The sequence below is a fragment of the Hemitrygon akajei genome, chromosome 12 (genome assembly GCF_048418815.1).
Source record: "Hemitrygon akajei chromosome 12, sHemAka1.3, whole genome shotgun sequence".
Classification (NCBI taxonomy): Eukaryota; Metazoa; Chordata; class Chondrichthyes; order Myliobatiformes; family Dasyatidae; genus Hemitrygon; species Hemitrygon akajei.
Window position 1 is genome coordinate 26,282,197 of NC_133135.1, and position 19,816 is coordinate 26,302,012.

General features: G+C 40.1%; 1 protein-coding gene across 3 annotated transcripts in view; it reads right to left on the minus strand.

Moving 5' to 3' along the window:
• The window catches only part of plppr5a (phospholipid phosphatase related 5a), a 200,239-nt gene that overhangs the window by 33,686 nt on the left and 146,737 nt on the right, over window positions 1–19,816 (minus strand). For 2 of the 3 annotated variants that reach the window (XM_073062748.1, XM_073062750.1), the window contains exon 5: window positions 5,893–6,379. The exons of the other annotated variant lie outside the window; for it this stretch is intronic. In XM_073062748.1, coding sequence (XP_072918849.1) covers window positions 6,161–6,379 — 219 coding nt within the window. In that variant the 3' untranslated portion in view covers window positions 5,893–6,160. Of the gene's footprint in view, window positions 1–5,892; window positions 6,380–19,816 lie in introns of those variants that run through there. 3 annotated transcript variants of the gene reach the window in all.

Consider the following 19,816-nt stretch of genomic DNA (forward strand, 5'->3'; position numbering starts at 1 on the left):
AAGTGCTGGAGGAACTCAGCAGGCCAGCAGCATCTATGGAAAAAAGTACAGCCAATGTCTTGGGCCAAAACCCTTCAGCAGGACTGGAGAAAAAATGCTGAGCAGTAGATCTGAATGGTGGGAGGAGGGGAGAGAGAGAGACCAGGTGATAGGTGAATCTGCACGGATTGGTGATAACATATCCTCCTCACTGACCATCAACACTGGCGCACCTCAGGGGTGTGTACTTAGCCCACTGCCCTACTTTCTATATACACATGACTGTGTAGCAATTTGCTGATGATACAACCATTGTTGGTAGAATCTCAGATGGTGACGAGAGGGTGTACAGGAGTGAGATATGCCAACTAGTGGAGTGGTGTCGCAGCAACAACCTGGCACTCAATGTCAGTAAGACGAAAGAGCTGATTGAGAATTTTAGGAAGGGTAAGATGAAGAAACACATACCAATCCTCATAGAGGGATCAGAAGTGGAGAGAGTGAACATCTTCAAGGTCCTGGGTCTCAAGATCTCTGAGGATCTAACCTAGTCCCAACATATCAATGTAGTTATAAAGAAGGCAAGACAGCCGTTCTACTCTATTAGGAGTTTGAAGAGATTTGGCATGTCAACAAATACACTCAAAAACTTCTATAGTTGTACCTTGGAGAGCATTCTGACAGGCTGCATCACTGTCTGGCATGGATGGGCTACTGCACAGGACCGAAAGAAGCTGCATCTTGAGTACTAACTACAAAGTACCCAGGACATCTTTAGGGAGCAGTGTCTCAGAAAGGCAGTATCTATTATTAAGGACCTTCAGCACCCAGAGCATGCCCTTTTCTCACTGTTACCATCAGGTAGGAGGTACAGTAGCTTGAAGGCACACACTCAGTGATTCAGGAACAACATTTTCCCCTCTGCCATCTGACTACTAAATAGACTTTGAATCTTTGGACACCAGCTCACTTTTTAAAAAAATATACAGTATTTCTGTTTTTGCACATTTTAAAAAATCTATTCAATATGTGTAATGAATTTACTTGTTTACTTATTATTATTATTATTTTATTTATATATTTTTTCTCGGCTGGATTATGTACTGCATTGAACTGCTGCTGCTAAGTTAACAAATTTCACGTCACATGCTGGTTATAATAAACCTGATTCTGATTCTGAATTTGGAGGGGGAGCGATGAAACAAAGAGGTAGGAAGTTGATTGGTGAAAGAGACAGAAGGCCATTGAAGAAATAAAGAAAGCAGGGGGAAGAATATCAGAGGGAGGCGATGGACGGGAAAGGAGTCCTGCCAAACCTGGCTGCTATGCTTCACCCTTTGAACTCATTACTTCAGATTGAGAAGAAATGGCAATGGACAAATCAGTGTGAGGTAGCTTTCAAAGAAGGGAAAGGAAATGGTGACGTCAGATGCTGTATTCACACATTATGATCCACATCATTTGGTGATGCTTGCTGTGATACCTCACCTTACAGTATAGGGACCATTCATGTCACATGTTATCAGTAACGGCAGTGAATGACCCATTGCCTTTGATCATGTTCCCTTAATGCGACAGAGAAAAATTACACATAGATTGGCACAGAAGCCTGGATTCTAGTTTGGGGTGTAAAATGTTTCAATCAGTACTTGTATGGGAGAGAGTTTACCCTCATTACTAATCATTAAACACTGGTATCCATTCTCAATCTCAGAAGAGTGTTCTATCAACAGCAGCAACAGAAATGTAGTGATGGGGTCTGTTTCTTGTGCTGATTGTTTATCCTGTTTACCCTTGGAAAGGGAAATACCTGAAAAAAATTTACAAAAGAGACGCTCCTCTTGAAGCACAGCTCCAATGCCACATTTAAGTTTGCTGACAACACCACTGTTGTTGGTCGAATCATAGATGGTAGCAAATTAGCATATATGAGGGAGATTGAAAATCAGGCTGAGTGGTGCCACAACAACAATTTCTCATGCAATGTCAGCAAGATCAAGGAGCTGATTATTGACTTCAGGAGGAGGAAACCAGAGGACCATGAGCCAGTCCTCGTCGGGTGATCAAAGGTGGAGAGGGTCAGCAACTTTAAATTTCTTGGTGTTATCACATTAAAGGACCTGCCCCGGGCCCAGCACGTAAGTGCAATTATGAAGGAAGCATGCCAGAACCTTTACTTCCTTAGAAGCTTCTGAAGATTTGGCTGACATCTAATACATTGACAAAACCTTTATAGACGTGTGGTGGAGAGTATATTGACAAGTTGCATCAAAGCCTGGTTTGGAAACACCAATCCCCCTTCTACGTAAAATTCTACAAAAAGTAGTGGATATGGTCCGGTCCATCACGGGTGAAGCTCTCCCCTCATTTGAACACATCTACATGCAGCGCTATCACAGGAGAGCAGCATCCATCATCATGGTTCCCCCACCCCCACCCAGGTCATGTTCAAGAACAGTTATTACCCCTCAACAATCAGGCTGTTGAACCAGTGAGGTATCTTCACTCAACTTCCTTTGCCCCATCACTGAACTGCTACGAACACACTTTCAATGACTCTTCATCTTATAGTCTCGATATTTATTGCATATTTGTTCATTTTCATTTTACTTCTGTTTTGTATTTGTGCAGTTTTTTGTCTTTTGCACACTGGTTGAACACCCAAGTTGGTGCAGACTTTCACTGATTTTGTTTTGGTTTTTCGATTTACTGAGTATGGCAGCAAGAAAATGGACCTCAGTGTTATATATGGCGACATATACTATGTATTTTAATATTGAATTTACCTTTAACTTTGTATTCTCCCTAATGCAAATCAAAATCTCCCTATTACAGTAGAAATGATCCAAAGGGAAACCTGTAAAGTCCCCATACTCTCACACATCTGCACGGCAACCCCAAAATGGCCGGAAAATGCAGCAGAAATTCCAGTTCCCACAATTTTACCAGCGCAGGGATGAACATGCCCTCGATGGGATTGCTTATGTGATGATTGTCAATTATTGTACTATCCAAGATGAGAGCTAAAGAGTTGGAAGAGCCACATGTCGGCCATCTAGGCATGGTCAAAATGGAAGTGCTGGCTCAAAGTTTTGTATGCTGGACTGAGGTAGGTCAGCAGATCGAGCAGCTTGTCATGCACTGTTCAGGATGCCAACACGTCCAGAAGAAAGGTGCCCAGAGCTGTCAGAAGCACCTCTTGTAGTGCCAGCATGAAATCCTGCAACTACCACAGAGGAGGCCCCAGAATCTGAGATCATCTCATAGTGACAAGTCTCGCCTGCCAAGCAGAATGACCTCCCTGCTCACTAATGCAAACATCTACTCAGCCAGTCATATGGCAGCAACTCAATGCATAAAAGCACGCAGACGTGGTCAAGAGGTTCAGTCGTTGCTCAGGCTAAGCATCAGAATGGGGAAAAATGTGATCAGAATCCGAATCAGAATCAGGTTTATTATCACCGGCATGTGTCGTGAAATTTGTTAAAATAGCAGCAGCAGCAGTACAATGCAATACATGTTAATACAGACAGAAAAGTATATATATATATGTAATATTAACTAGATTAAAATCATGCAAAAACAGAAATAAAGTATATTTTAAAAGAGTGGGGTAGTGTTCATGGGTTCAATATCCATTTAGGAATCATATGGAAGAGGGGAAGAAGCTGTTCCTGAATCGCTGATTGTGTGCCTTCAGATTTCTGTACCTCCTTCCTGACAGTAACGGTGAGAAAAGGGCATGTCCTGGGTGATGGGGGTCCTTAATAATGGACATTACCTTTCTGAAGCACTGATCCTTGAAAGTGTCTTGGATACAACAGAGGCTAGTACCCAAGATGGAGCTGACTTATTTTACCGCTTTCTGTACCTTCTTTCAGTCCTGTGTCAGCATCATACCAGACTGTGATGCAGTCTGTCAGTATACTCTCCATGGTACATCTGTAGGTTTTCAAGTGTTTTAGTTAACAAATCTCTTCAAACTCCTAATGGAATATAGCCACTGTTTTGCCTTCTTTATTGCTGCACCAATATGTTAGATCCTCAGAGATCTTAATACCCAGAAACTCGAAATTGCTCACTCTCTCCACTTCTGATCCCTCTGTGAGGATCAGTTTGTGTCCCCTCATCTTACCCTTCCTGGAATCCACATCGCCTCTTTCGTCTTACTGACATTGAGTGCAAGGCTGTTGCTCCGACACCACTCAACTAGCTGGTAAGTCTTGCTCTTGTATGCCCTCTTATCTCCAGCTAAGATGCTACCAACATTGGTTGTATCATGAGCAAATTTAGTGATGGGTTTTGAGCTATGCCTAGGCACACAGTCATGGGTATTGAGGGAGTAGAGCAGTGGGCTAAGCCCACACCCCTGAGGTGAGCAAGTGTTGATTGTCAGCAATGCAGAGATATTATTACCAATCTGCACAGATTATGGTTAGGAAGTTGAGAATCCAGTTGCATAGGGAGGTATAGAGGCCCAGGTTCTGTAGCTTATCAATCAGAACTGTGGGAATGTTGGTGTTAAATGCTGAGCTATAGTTAATGAACGGCATCCTGACATAGGTGTTTGTGTTGTCCAGGTGGTCTAAGGCCGTGTTAAGAACCATTGAGATTGCATCTGCCTTTGACTTATTGTAGTGAAAGGCAAATTGCAATGGGTCCAGGTCCTTGTTGAGGCAGGAGTTCATTCTAGTCATGACCAACTTCTCAAAGCATTTCATCACCATAGATGTGCGTGTTACTGGGCAATAGTCATTAAGGCAGCTCACACTACTCTTCTTAGGCACTGGTATAACAGTTGCCTTTTTGAAACAGGTGGGAACTTCCAGCCTTAGCTATATGAAGTTGAAAATGTCTTTAAATACTCCCGCCAGTTGGTTGGCACAAGTTTCCATAGTCTTACCAAATAATCTAGCGGGGCCTGCCACCTTGAGAGGGTTCACCCTCCTGAAAGAAAGCCTGATTTCAGTCTTAGAGACAGAGATCACAGGGTCACTGGGTGCAACAGGGATCTTCACAGCTGTAGTTATATTCTTCCTTTCAAAGAGGGCACAGAAGGCAATGAGCTTGCTACCATTCACTCTATTGGGTTTCGCTTTGTAAGAAGTAATGTCCTGCAAACCCTGACAGAGTTGTCGTGCATCCAATGTCGCCTCCAACCTCACTTGGAATTGCTTCTTCACTTTTGAAATAGCCCTCCGCAAGTCATGCCTGGTTTTCTTATACAGACCTGGGTCACCAGACTTAAATGCCACAGATCCAGCCCTCAGCAGGTGATGAACCTCCTGCCTCATCCATGGCTTTTGGCTTTGGGAATGTACAGCATGTTTTTGTAGGCACACACTCATCCATCTAGATTTTAATGAAGTTAGTAACAACTGCAGCACACTTATCCAGATTCAAAGATGAATCCTTGAATACAGTCCAGTCCATTGATTCAAAGCAGTCTTGTAAACGCTCCTGTGCTTCCCTTGTCCATACCTTCTTGGTCTTCACTACTGGTGCTGCAGTCTTCAGTCTCTGCCTACACTCAGGGAGTAGAAGTACAGCCAGGTGATCAGACTTTCTGAAGTGCAGCAAGGAATGGCACGGTAGGCATTCTTGATGGTGGTGATACAGTCATCCAGGATGTTGTATCCTTTGGTACTGCAACTGATTTGTTGATGGTAATTACTTGGTGCCAAACAGGGTGGTTTGAGTATCTCAGAGATTTTCACACACAGCAATCTCTAGAGTTTGCAGAAAATGGTGTGAAAAACAAAAAAAAACATCCAGTGAGCAGCAGTTCTGTAGGCAAAAAGGCCTTGTTAATGAGAGATGCCAGAGAAGAATGACCAGACTTGCTCAGAATCAGAACTGCTTTATTGCCAGCATATGAAACATACCAGAAATGATTTTGGTTTGGTACCAAACACAAAGCACAGGACAATCCCATAACAGACAACACCATGGCAACCAACAATTTACAATTCAATAGTGCAAACAGCCATAGGCAATCAACAATTTTCAGAACAGTCGCATGCAGGAATGTTAAATAATCAAACTTAAATAAATGTGAACATACGTACAGACTCAATAATTATCAACAGAACAAGGAGAGAAGGAAAGACCATTTAATGGATGTTGTGAAGGAACATTTAGGGTATTATATTTGTGTCAATTTTGTTGAGAAGCTGGGTAGCTATAGGAAAGAAGCTTCAGAGATGATGTGTAGTCCTGGTGGTGATGGACTTGTAACATCTCCCTGAAGGCAATTTGGTAAATAGATGACTGCTAGGGTGGGTGGAGTCAGCAATAATTTTTTTTCAGCTCTCTTGTTGCTCTGGCAATGAACATGTCTTTTAAAGTTGGTAACTGACAGCCAACGATCTTCTCCATTGTGTCGACCGCTCACAGCAACCTGGAGTTGGAGAGGGAGGAGGTGGCAGGAAACCAAATGGTGATAAAAGTGGTCACAACACTCTCAAAGATAGCTGAATGAAAATTCATCAGGATATACCCTGAGGTGTCTCCTAAGCTAGCATAGACAGAACAATATCTGCAGGGCATCCCTAGAGATGAGTGTAATGTACTTGGCCCTCTTCAATATAATGGTAACCCCCAAGTATATGAATGATTCAAGCACAGACACAGTCTGACCATTCATTTCCAAGGGGGGGGGGGGCAGGTAGGGGATTGTTGGTGGATGCTAATCCTCATTTCCAAGCTGACAGGAAGGCACCAGTAATTCAAATAAGCATGCGTTACAAGAGTGGTGTGCAGAAAAGCATCTCTGATTGCACAACACATTAAACCCCGAAGTGGATGGGCTGCAGAAACAGCAGATGACAAGCATACATTCAGTGGCCACTTTATTAGATACAGGAGGTACTTTATAAAGTGATCACTGAGTGCATAGTCCCTACCTGTGAATATGCAAAACAGAGGTTGCAAAGATTTAATCTTTCTTTACACAGTTTTGCAATATATTGTTAATAAATTAAACATTCATTAAAAGTCAAGAAAACAAAAGGCAATTGGAAAATATATATAAAAAGCGATTTTAATAAAAGTTTAATAAAATAGAAATGATAAGAATGTTTTTTTATTCTAATATTTTGCAGGCACAGCATCTAAATAAACACTAAATTCCTTGATTAATAGCAGATTGTAGTGGAAGTAATATTCGTGATAGAAATCATACTTTTATTCACGGTGGGCTAGGAAATGTATCTTCAGTTACTGGGAAAATCAACAGAGATGGAATCATCACTCACAACTTGGAGAGCATTCAAATTAACAAGGTAACAGGTCCAGATGGAACAGATCCTCAAATCCTAAAGAAAGTGAGGACAGAACAGATGGAGCCTTGTCTGAATTGTTTGAACTTCAAGAAGAGGAGCAAAACAAGATGACAAAATTCCAGCTAATGCTTTTCCTGTTGTCGGGAGTATGACGTTAGATTATTAGGGAGTTGTTAAATTGAGGAGTAATGAAACTTATGATGAAAAATAATTAAATAACACAAATAAAGGTATCAAATGAGTTCATAAATACGGTGTAAGCAGATTTGCTGAAATCCTTTAAGAATTTGGCATGGCTTACTGTCCTGATATCTATCTTCACTAGTTTGACTATCAAATATGATTTGACAAGATGTCTCACAGAAGGCCACAAGCTAAAAATAAAGGTTACAACTCAATAACAATCAAAGTAGCAGAAACTGAAGGAAGGAGATCAGCATTAGTAATTTTATATGGATAGCTGTACCCAGAAGTGAAAGAAAAATCCCAAAACCCCATAAATATTTCTTTATGAACATTCAAAGAAAAATTAATGAATTTACTGTATATGGAGAAAAATTATAACTGGGAATGTGAATCACAGTAAGTATGTAGTTTATTGTTAATCACAAAAAAAAATGCATCCAAGCAACAGGTAGGGGTTAGGGGCATTGCCTGAATTATCTACTAAATTCACTTATCTGCATTGCAGAAATTGAAACTGATTAAGCCTACAAAACAAATGGATGATATGGTCCTTTTAACTAGATAGTATAATTAACTTTTAGGAGGTAATGCTGGAGAATCACTCCCATTGCAGCAGTTTGGTTAATGGAAATTTACTCTTACAGAATTCACAAATCACCACACAAAACTTTGAGATGTGGAATAAAATAAAGAGTAAATAAATAGACAATATGTATTTTTATCAACTTGCGTCTCTGGATGCAAATGCAGATGACACATCTCTGCATTATGAAAAATCAAAACACAGGCCATTTTCTAGGAACAGAATTTTTCCTCACTCTCCCCCATCAATGTGGTGGATTACTTTTATAATTAATTAAAAAGACACAAAATACACCGGACAGCAAATTTTTTCGAAAGTTTCGCGTACTCAGATTTTTTTGTCGTTACGATACACTGCTTGAAGGTGCATACAAATATAATTTCAGATGACTTGTATCAAATAGGAATCTGAAGAAACAAGAAATTAACTCTGATTGAATACAAAACCATGAGATATAGGAGCAGAATTAGACTATTTGACCCATCAAGTCTGCTCTGCCATTTCATCATAGCTGATCCAATTTTCCTCTCAGCCCCAATCTCTTGCTTTCTCCCCATATCCCTTCATGCCCTGACCAATCAAGAATCCATCAATTTCTGCCTTAAATATACATAAAGATTTGTCTCTCACAGCTGCCTGTGGTAAAGAATTTCACAGATTCACCTCTCTCTGGCTAAAGAAATTCCTCCTCATCTCCATCCTAAAGGATTGCTCCTCTATTCTGAGGCCGTGTCCTCAAGTATTAGACACTCCCACTACAGGAAATATCCTCTCCATATCCACTCTATCCAAGTCTTCACCATTCGATAAATTTCACTTAGGTCACCCCTCAGTCTTCTGAACTCTAGTGAATACAGGACCAAAACCATCAAACACCCTTCAATGACAAGCCATTCAATCCTGGAATCATTCTCATGAACTTCTTTGTACCCTTTCCAGTTTCAGCACATCCTTTCTAAGAAAAAGGGCCAAAACTGCTCACATTACTCCAAGTGAGGCCTCACCAGTGCTTTATAAAGTCTCAAAATTACATCCTTGGTTTTATATCATTGTCCTCTTGAAATGAATACTGACATTGCATTTAATTTGCCTTCCTCACCACAGACACAACCTGCAAATTAACCTATTTCCTCTCTATTTAGACAATAGGCAATCCTTTTATTTCTTCTACCGACGTGCATGGCCATACTCTTCATTGTATTTGCCATTTCTTTGCCTATTCTCCTAATCTAAGTATTCTGTAGTTTCTCTACTTCCTCAAACTACCTGCCCCTCTCCTGTCTTCATATCATCTGTAAACTTTGCAACAAAGCCATCAAATCCATTATCCAAATCATTGACATATAATATAAAAAGAATTGGTCCCAACACTGACCCCTGTGGAACACCACTAGTCACTGGCATCCAACCAAAAAAGGCTCCCTTTATTCCCACTCTTTGCCTCCTGCCAATCAGCTACTGCTTTATCCATACTAGAATCTTTACTGTAATACTCTGGGCTCATTGCTTGTTAAGCAACTTCATGTGTGGCACCTTGTCAAAGGCTTTCTGAAAATCCAAACATGACATCAACCAATTCTCCTTTGCCTATGCTGCTTGTTATTTCTACAAAGAATTCCAACAGATTTTTCAGGCACGATTTTCCTTTGAGGAAACCATGCTGACTACAGGCTATTTTAGCGTGTGCCTCCAAAAACCCTGAGGTCACATCCTTAATAATCAACTCCAACATCTTCCCAACCACTGAGGTCAGACTAACTGGTTGATAGTTTCCTTTCTTCTGCCTCTCTCCTTTCTTGAAGAGTAGAGTGATATTTGCAATTTTCCAGTCTTCTGGAACCATTCTAGAATCTAATGATTCTTGAAAAATCATTACTAATTCCCCCACAATCTCTTCAGCTATCTCTTTCAGAACCCTGGGGTGTACACCATCTGGTCTAGATATCTACCTCCAGACCCTTCAGTTTCCCAAGAACCTTCTATCTAATCATGGTAACTTCATCCACTTCATGCCCCCTGACAAATGGAACTTTCACCATACTGCTAATGTCTTCCACAATGAAGGCTGATGCAAAATAATTATTCCGTTCATCTGCTATTTCCTTGACCCAATAACTACAGCATAGTTTTCTAGCAGTTCAATATCCACTCTTGCCTCTCTTTTACACTTCATGTATCTGAAGAAATGTTTGGTATCCTCTTTGTTATTGATAGTTAGCTTACTTTCATGTATCATCTTTTCCTGCCCCCTTGATGGATTTTTTAGTTGGCCACTGTTGGTTTCTTAAAGCTTCCCTATCCTCAGACTTCCCACCTACTTTTGCTCTATTATATGCCTCTCTTTGGCTTTCATGGTGGTTTTGATTTCTCTTGTCAGCCACAGTTGTGACACCTTTCCTTCAGAATACATCCTCCTCTTTGGGAATGTATATATCCTGTGCCTTCCAAATTGCTTCCATAAATTCCAACCATTGCTGCTCTGTTGTGATTCTGCTAGTGTTCTTTTTCAATCAATCCTAGGCAGCTCCTCTCTCATACCTCTGTAATTCCCTTTACTCCACTGTAATACTGATACATCTGACTTCAGCTTCTCCTTCTCAAATTTCAGGGTGAATTTTATCGTATTATGATCTCTTTCCCCTAAGTCTTCTTTAGCCTTAAGCTCTCTAATGAATCCTGGTTCATTGCACAACACCCAATTCCAGAATAGCTGTTCCCCTTGTGGGCTCAACCATTGAGCTGCTCTAAAAAGCCATCTCACAGGCATTCTAGAGTTTCCCTTCCTGGAATCCAGAACCAAGCTGATTTTCCCAATCTACCTGCATATTGAAGCCCCCCATGACTGTGGTAACATTGTCCTTTTGGCATACTTTTTTATCCTGTTGTAATTGTAGATCACATCATTACAACAATTTGAGCGTATACGACTCCACAAGGGGCTTTTTACCCTTGCAGTTCCTTACCTACAATGATTCAACACCTTCTGACCCTATGTCACCTCTTTCTAATGAATTATTTTCATTTTTTACCAACAGAGCAACACTAGCCCCTCTGCCTTCCTGTATACCATTTCAATACAATGTGTACCCTTGGACATTAAGCTCCCAGTTATAATCTTCTTTCAGCCATGATTCAGTGATGCCTACAACATCATACATGCCAATCTGCAACTGTGCTACAAGTTAATCAACCTTATTCAGTATATTGCACACATTCAAATATAATACCTTCAATCCTGTATTCACCCTTTTCGATTCTGTCCACCTTTTAAATTGAAACTCATCCAGTTAACTCCAAGTTTGCCCTATCAACAGCCTCTCCTCACTACACATAGCCTCTGTTTGTAAACCTGCTGCCTCATCTTCAGTATCTTTCCTACAATGCTTCTTGCATTGAAATACAGGCAGCTCAGGATACTAGTCGCACAATACTCAACTTTTTGATTCCTAAATTTGTTTGAGTCTTACCAACATCTGCCTCCACAATCTCTCCACTAACTGTTCTGGCACTCTGGTTCCCATCTCTCTGCAACTCTAGTTTAAACCCTACTGTGCAAGATTAACAAACATTGATATTAGACACCGTCCAGTCCAGGTGCAAACAGTCCCTTTTGTACAGGTCCCACCTTCCCTGTAAAAGAGTCTAATAATCTAAAAATCTTATGCTCTCCCTCCCACACCAACTCCTTAGCCACATATTAAACTATACAATCTTCCTAGTTCTAGCCTCACTAGCACATGGCACAGGTAGCAACCCTATGATGCATTTAATTGCATAATGGTCCTGATGCTTTGCAATACTTCAACTTAGCTAATATTGTTTTGTTGATAATTTTCATTTGTACTCAGTGTCTGAGGCTTCTCGCTTAAGTGTCCATTGTGGGCAATGTCTTAACTGAATTTATTAATGAATTGAAATAACAAATATAGGCAACTGTTAAAAAAAAACAGTGCATAATAGGGAAACTTCATGGTGGTTTTCATGACCAGCAGCCCAAAATACACATGATGCACCCAGAAGTATTCAGGAAGCAAAATGTTTTTGTCCAGTGATATCAATTGAATAGAAACAACAATTAATTGAACATGTAAAACAAGATTTGCTTAAGGTAATGTAATAACTACAATATGTGGGAGTTTGAGGAAAGTAGGGTGACGATATCTGGAGTGAATGTCTGCATCTTGGGAACTTCTGCTCAATAATGTTCAGATGGAATATGAGCTATACATATCACAATAGGCGATTGTATAAAGGAAAAATGTATAAAAAAATTCTCAATCCAAAAAATGATAACAACTTATTCAAATTATTACTGTATTGTAGAATGATTACAGCACATATAGATTCTGCCCTTTGTGTTTATGCTGGTTCTCTGACTGAGCAAGTCATTGGCTTCACCGATCTCCGCCCGTTCTCTCTCAACTTGCAAATTTTTCTCACCATATATTTATCCATCCGGACGCCCCAATAGATCACAACTCTACCACGGGTATTGCATTCCAGATTCCAGCTGTAGTCTTTGACTCCTCTATCAATGAAGTGTATTGTTTTTATCCAGGCCCTTCTTCATTTCACAATCTCCCTTCAGCAGTTTCTTTCATAAAGAAAACCGTCCCTTCAGTATTCCACTTCCCGAAGAAAATCGTCTTTCCAGCAGTCCCTTTCCCGAAGAAAACCATCCCTCCAGCAGTCCCTTTCCCGAAGAAAACCATCCCTTCAGCTGTCCCTTTCCTGAAGACGACAGTCTAAATCTCTGCAATCTATCCTTACAGTTGTAGTTCCTTATCTCCTGAATCATTTTTGTAAATTGTTTCTCCAATGCCTTCACAACCTCTTTGAAATGAGGCAAGTAGAAATGAACATGACAGTTCAGTTGCTGTTGGAGCAGTGTTTTATAGAAGTTCAGTCTAACTTCCCTGCTTTTATATTTTATTAATAAAATTTAGAGTAGCGTACCATTTATTAAATTCTTTCTCATTCTGTTCCGCATTCATTTCAGGACGATATCCTTTATTCTATGTTATTTTTCATTTTTCCCTTACCCATCATCTTATAACCATATAACCCTATAACAATCACAGCACGGAAAACAGGCCATTCCGGCCCTCCTAGTCTGTGCCGAACTCTTAATCTCACCTAGTCCCACCTACCCGCACTCAGCCCATAACCCTCCACTTCTTTCCTGTCCATATACCTATCCAATTTTACCTTAAATGACACAACTGAACTGGCCTCTACTACTTCTACAGGAAGCTCATTCCACACAGCTATCACTCTCTGAGTAAAGAAATACCCCCTCGTGTTTCCCTTAAACTTTTGCCCCCTAACTCTCAAATCATGTCCTCTCGTTTGAATCTCCCCTACTCTCAATGGAAACAGCCTATTCACGTCAACACTATCTATCCCTCTCAACATTTTAAATACCTCGATCAAATCCCCCCTCAACCTTCTACGCTCCAATGAATAGAGACCTAACTTGTTCAACCTTTCTCTGTAACCTAAGTGCTGAAACCCTGGTAACATCCTAGTAAATCGTCTCTGCACTCTCTCTAATTTATTGATATCTTTCCTATAATTCGGTGACCAGAATTGTACACAATATTCCAAATTTGGCCTTACCAATGCCTTGTACAATTTTAACATTACATCCCAACTTCTGTACTCAATGCTCTGATTTATAAAGGCCAGCATTCCAAAAGCCTTCTTCACCACCCTATCTACATGAGACTCCACCTTCAGGGAACTATGCACTGTTATTCCTAGATCTCTCTGTTCCACTGCATTCCTCAATGCCCTACCATTTACCCTGTATGTTCTATTTGGATTATTCCTGCCAAAATGTAGAACCTCACACTTCTCAGCATTAAACTCCATCTGCCAACGTTCAGCCCATTCTTCTAACCGGCATAAATCTCCCTGCAAGCTTTGAAAACCCACCTCATTATCCACAACACCTCCTACCTTAGTATCATCAGCATACTTACTAATCCAATTTACCACCCCATCATCCAGATCATTTATGTATATTACAAACAACATTGGGCCCAAAACAGATCCCTGAGGCACCCCGCTAGTCACCGGCCTCCATCCCGATAAACAATTATCCACCACTACTCTCTGGCATCTCCCATCTAGCCACTGTTGAATCCACTTTATTACTCCAGCATTAATACCTAACGACTGAACCTTCTTAACTAACCTTCCATGTGGAACTTTGTCAAAGGCCTTGCTGAAGTCCATATAGACTACATCCACTGCCTTACCCTCGTCAACATTCCTCGTAACTACTTCAAAAAATTCAATAAGGTTTGTCAAACATGACCTTCCACGCACAAATCCATGCCGGCTACTCCTAATCAGATCCTGTCTATCCAGATAATTATAAATACTATCTCTAAGAATACTTTCCATTAATTTACCCACCACTGATGTCAAACTGACAGGTCTATAATTGCCAGGCTTACTTCTAGAACCCTTTTTAAACAATGGAACCACATGAGCAATACGCCAATCCTCCGGCACAATCCCCGTTTCTAATGACATCTGAAAGATCTCCGTCAGAGCTCCTGCTATCTCTACACAAACTTCCCTCAAGGTCCTGGGGAATATCCGGTCAGGACCCGGAGATTTATCCACTTTTAAATTTCTTAAAAGCGTCAGTACTTCCACCTCTTTAATTGTCATAGGTTCCATAACTTCCTTACTTGTTTCCCACACCTTACACCATTCAATATCCTTCTCCTTAGTGAATACCGAAGAGAAGAAATCGTTCAAAATCTCTCCCATCTCCCTCGGCTCCACACATAGCTGACCACCCTGATTCTCTAAGGGACCAATTTTATCCCTCACTATCCTCTTGCTTTTAATATAACTGTAGAAGCCTTTTGGATTTACTTCCACCTTATTTGCCAAACCAAACTCGTAACTTCTTTTAGCTTTTCTAATCTCTTTCTTAAGTTTCCTTTTACATTCTTTATATTCCTCGAGCAATTCCTTTACTCCATGCTGCCTATATCCATTGTAGACATCCCTCTTTTTTCGAACCAAGTTTCTAATATCCCTTGAAAACCATGGCGCTTTCAAACCTTTAACCTTTCCTTTCAACCGAACAGGAACATAAAGATTCTGTACCCTCATAATTTCACCCTTAAATGACCTCCATTTCTCTATTACATCCTTCCCATAAAACAACTTGACCCAATCCACTCTCTCTAAATCCCTGCGCATCTCCTCAAAGTTAGCCTTTCTCCAATCAAAAATCTCAACTCTAGGTCCAGTCCTGTCCTTCTCCATAATTATATTGAAGCTAATGCTATTGAGATCACTGGACCCGAAGTGCTCCCCAACACATACATCTGTCAGCTGACCTATCGCATTCCCTAACAGGAGATCCAACACTGCCCCATCTCTAGTCGGTACTTCTATGTATTGTTGCAAAAAACTATCCTGCACACATTTCACAAACTCTAAACCATCCAGCCCTTTTACAGAATGAGCTTCCCAATCTATGTGAGGAAAATTAAAATCTCCCACAATCACCACCTTGTGTTTACTACAAATATCTGCTAACTCCTTACACATTTGCTCTTCCAACTCACGCTCCCCATTAGGTGGCCTATAATACACTCCTATCAGTGTTACTACACCTTTCCCATTCCTCAATTCCACCCAAATAGACTCCCTAGAGGAGCTCTGTAATCTATCCTTCCAAAGCACCGCCATAAGATTTTCTCGGACAAGCAATGCAACACCTCCTCCTCTGGCCCCTCCTACTCTATCACACCTGAAGCAACTAAATCCAGGAATATTTAGTTGCCAATCACACCCTTCCTGCAACCATGTTTCACTAATAGCTACAACATCATAATTCCAGGTATCAATCCACACTTTAAGCTCATCCACCTTTCTTACAATGCTCCTAGCATTAAAATAGATACATTTAAGATACTCTCCACCTCCTCCTCTCTTTTCATCCCTAGCAATGCATTCAAATTTATTATCCTTTTCTTTCTTCTCCCCTACAACTTCGGGCTGAGCGCATCCCTTCTTCATCACTTACTGCATCATCTCACATTTCTCTGCATTAGTCTTCACATGCCATGTGCCTGCCCATTCTACCAACCTGTTTATGTCTTTAGTAATGTAACACTACTCTTTTTGCAGTTCACAACACTGCCAAGTTTTGTTTCATCTGTGACTTAGAAACTGTGGCTTGCAACCCCAAATCCAGTTCATTATTAGAGATCAAAAAGCAATGTCTCTAACACTAATCCTTGGGGAATGTCAAAATATTCCTTCAGTTCAAAATAAAAATGTTCACCTCAATCCTCTGTTGTCTGTTGCTTAGCAACATTTGCATCCATACTGTCAGCATCTCTTCTAGTCATATTCTTCAATTTTGCCAATAACCCTGTTTCACATCACCTTATCAAATAACTTCTGGAAGCTTAAGAATAGCACACTATATCACATTACCCTCATCAATGGCAAGTGTCAGCTTATCAAAAATTTTGATCAAATTTACCATTAAAAAAAATCAAGTTAGAAAATATAGAAAATATAGAAAACCTACAGCACAATACAGGCCCCTCGGCCCACAAAGTTGTGCCGAACATGTCCCTACCTTAGAAATTACTAGGGTTACCCATAGCCCTCTATTTTTCTAAGCTCCATGTACCTATCCAAAAGCCTCTTAAAAGACCCTATTGTATCCACCTCCACCATCGTTGCCAGGAGCCCATTCCACGCACTCACCACTTTCTGCGTAAAAAACTTACCCCTGACATCTCCTCTGTACCTACTCTCCAGCACCTTAAACCTGTGCCCTCTTGTGGCAGCCATTTCAGCCCTGGGAAAAAGCCTCTGATTATCCACATGATCAATGGCTCTCATCATCTTATACAGTTCTATCAGGTCACCTCTCATCCTCCTTCGCTCCAAGGAGAAAAGGCCAAATTCACTCAACCTATTCTCATAAGGCATGCTTCCCAATCCAGACAACATCCTTGTAAATCTCCTCTGCACCCTTTCTATGGTATCCACATCCTTCCTATAGTGAGGTGACTAGAACTGAGCACAGTACTCTAAGTGAGGGTCCTATATAGCTGCAACATTAACTCTCGGCTCCTAAATTCAGTTCCACAATTGATGAAGGCCAATATACTGTATGCCTTCTTAAGTTGAGGCAGAATTTGAAAGAAGTGGCTTTCACAGTTGCAATGGGACCAAACATTAAAACAAAATAAAACAGGGCATAAAGCATTTAGAAAAGACAATTAGGGGGTGGTGGTAAGTAATAAGATTACCTAAGGAATGTAAACATGAATAAACTGGCCTTAGTGGACCAGAAAGAAGAATCACAATTGCAGAGATAAACAAGGGACAATAATGCACAAGGGAATTGGAACAATAACAACACCACTGGACTACATGAAACAAAAACTAAGAAAGTAATGCACTAATTGTGGAGGATGTTTATGTATATTTTAATGCAAAAAATAAATCATAAAAGGAATTATAGTGGGCAAGAATATAGCAAAGAAACACATATAAACATATATTTCATGGGTTCAATGTCAATTCAGGAATCAGATGGCAGAGAGGAAAAAGCCGTTCCTGCATCACTGAATGTGTGCCTTCAAGCTCCTGTACCTCCTTCCTGATGGTAACAATGAGAACAAGGCATGACCTGAGTGATGGGGATCCTTAATGATGGACACTGCCTTTTTGAGGCATCGTTCCTTGAAGATATACTGGATACTATGGAGGCTAGTCTCTATAATGGAGCTGACTAAGTTTACAACTCTCTGCAGTTTTCTTAAGAACACATGTTGGAGCCTATAAGGGAATAGCTCAAGTTAAATCTGGTTTTGTATGATGACACAGGAATAATTAAGAATCTCAAGGGAAATATTGATAATAATGGAAGCATAGAAACATAGAAAGCCTACAGCACAATACAGGCCCTTCAACCCACAAAGCTGTTCTGAACATGTCCTTACTATAGAAATTACCTAGGGTTACTCATAGCCCACTATTTTTCTAAGCTCCATGTACCTATCCAGGAATCTCTTAAAAGATCCTATTGTATCTGCTTCCATCACCTTTGCTGGCAGCCCATTCCACACACTCACCACTCTCTGGGTTAAAAACTTACCCCTGACATCTCCTCTGTACCTAATTCTATCCTACGGTAGAATTTCATATTGAGTTTGATACATTCTTAATTATGGAACTAGAATCTTAAACTTAAATAAAGCCTCGTACATCAATGTGAAGGGTAAGCTGGCTAAAATTGAAAAAGAAAGTGGATTAAAATGTATGATAGATGAGCAATGAAGATTACCACTGAAATAAGTACTTGCAAATTCTCAATGTGGTTGCATATCATTAAGACAAAGATTCAGAACAGTATTAGATTCAAAGAGGCTTATAATGTTGTAACAAGCAGTAATCCTGTGGATTTGGAGGATTCTTAAAACTCAAGAGATGGCAAAAGGTTGATAAATGGGGAGAAAAGTGAACATGAAACTATTTTAATAATAAGTATAAAATCAGATTGGGAGAGATTCTACCAATATTTGTAAGGGAAGATGCTTATTAAGATAAGAATGGTTCCTTTGAAGCTGGCAAAAGAGAAACCTCAATGAAGGAAATCAAATGGATGAGCTAATAAACAAGGATTATCTATCTAGTATAATATGGAACAAACAGGATAAAAAGAGTGAAAAATTAAAAGGAATTAGTAAGAGAAAATATGTTATAGGAAGTAACTGAACTAAAAAGTCAACAAATCCACTGAACCTGATGGCTTACATTCTAACATTGTAAAAGAGGTGCCCACAGTGACAAAAATTAGGTTGAGTGCTACTAAATCCCAGAAGAGTTTCAACAAGTTATAAATCTAAAAATATAGCACTGCTATTCAAAGGCAGGAAGAGAGAAACAGGGAACTAAAGTTCAGGTTGTCTGACACAGATCGTTGGGAAAGGTCTGCATTCACTTCTAAAGGAAATGGCAGCCAAGTAGATAATAGGTGTAATCAACATGGTTTATAAAAGTGAGATCATGTTTAATGAAAGCTGTTAGGAATATAACAAGCAGGATCAAATAAGCACTTATATTTTTCAAATGCCAAATAAAAGGCAATAAAACAAGATGAGGTTTCATGGGATTGGGGAGAAGATTAGGGACATTGGCTTGGCTACCGGACAGAAAACAGGGAACATAATATACAGACAGGTTATCGTCACAGCAATCAGCATTTGGGTTTCAGCTGTTCACAATTCATATTAATGATTCAGATAAGGGGGACAACGGTAATCTCCCCAAATTTTCTACCAATGTGAGGTTGGGTGTGAAAGTGAACAGTGATAAGGATGCAAGTAGGTTGCAAATGGATAAAGATCAGATAGGTGAGTTGGTGACAAGATAGCAAATTTAGTAAGAAGATTAAAAAAAGGAATCCTTTTTTGAATAATAATGTTGTAAATCCTGGTGTTCAGGGAGACTTGGCTGTCCTTGCGTGAGTCATAATATGTGTGCATGTGCATGCATGGTAGGTAATTAATAAAGGAACTTTGCCTTTGCTGAAAGGAAATAGGGTCCTGCTATAGTCCTACAGAGCTTTGTTGTTGCCATGAGATTGAATGCAGTTTGGTCTCCTCATCTGAAGGAGGATTTACTGGAAAGCGTCTGATCCTAACAGCACACAAATTGACAGTTACTCAAACAAGTTCTTTGATATGGACTGTAGGTAAATTGCTCTGGTCCAAATTTGACTCCA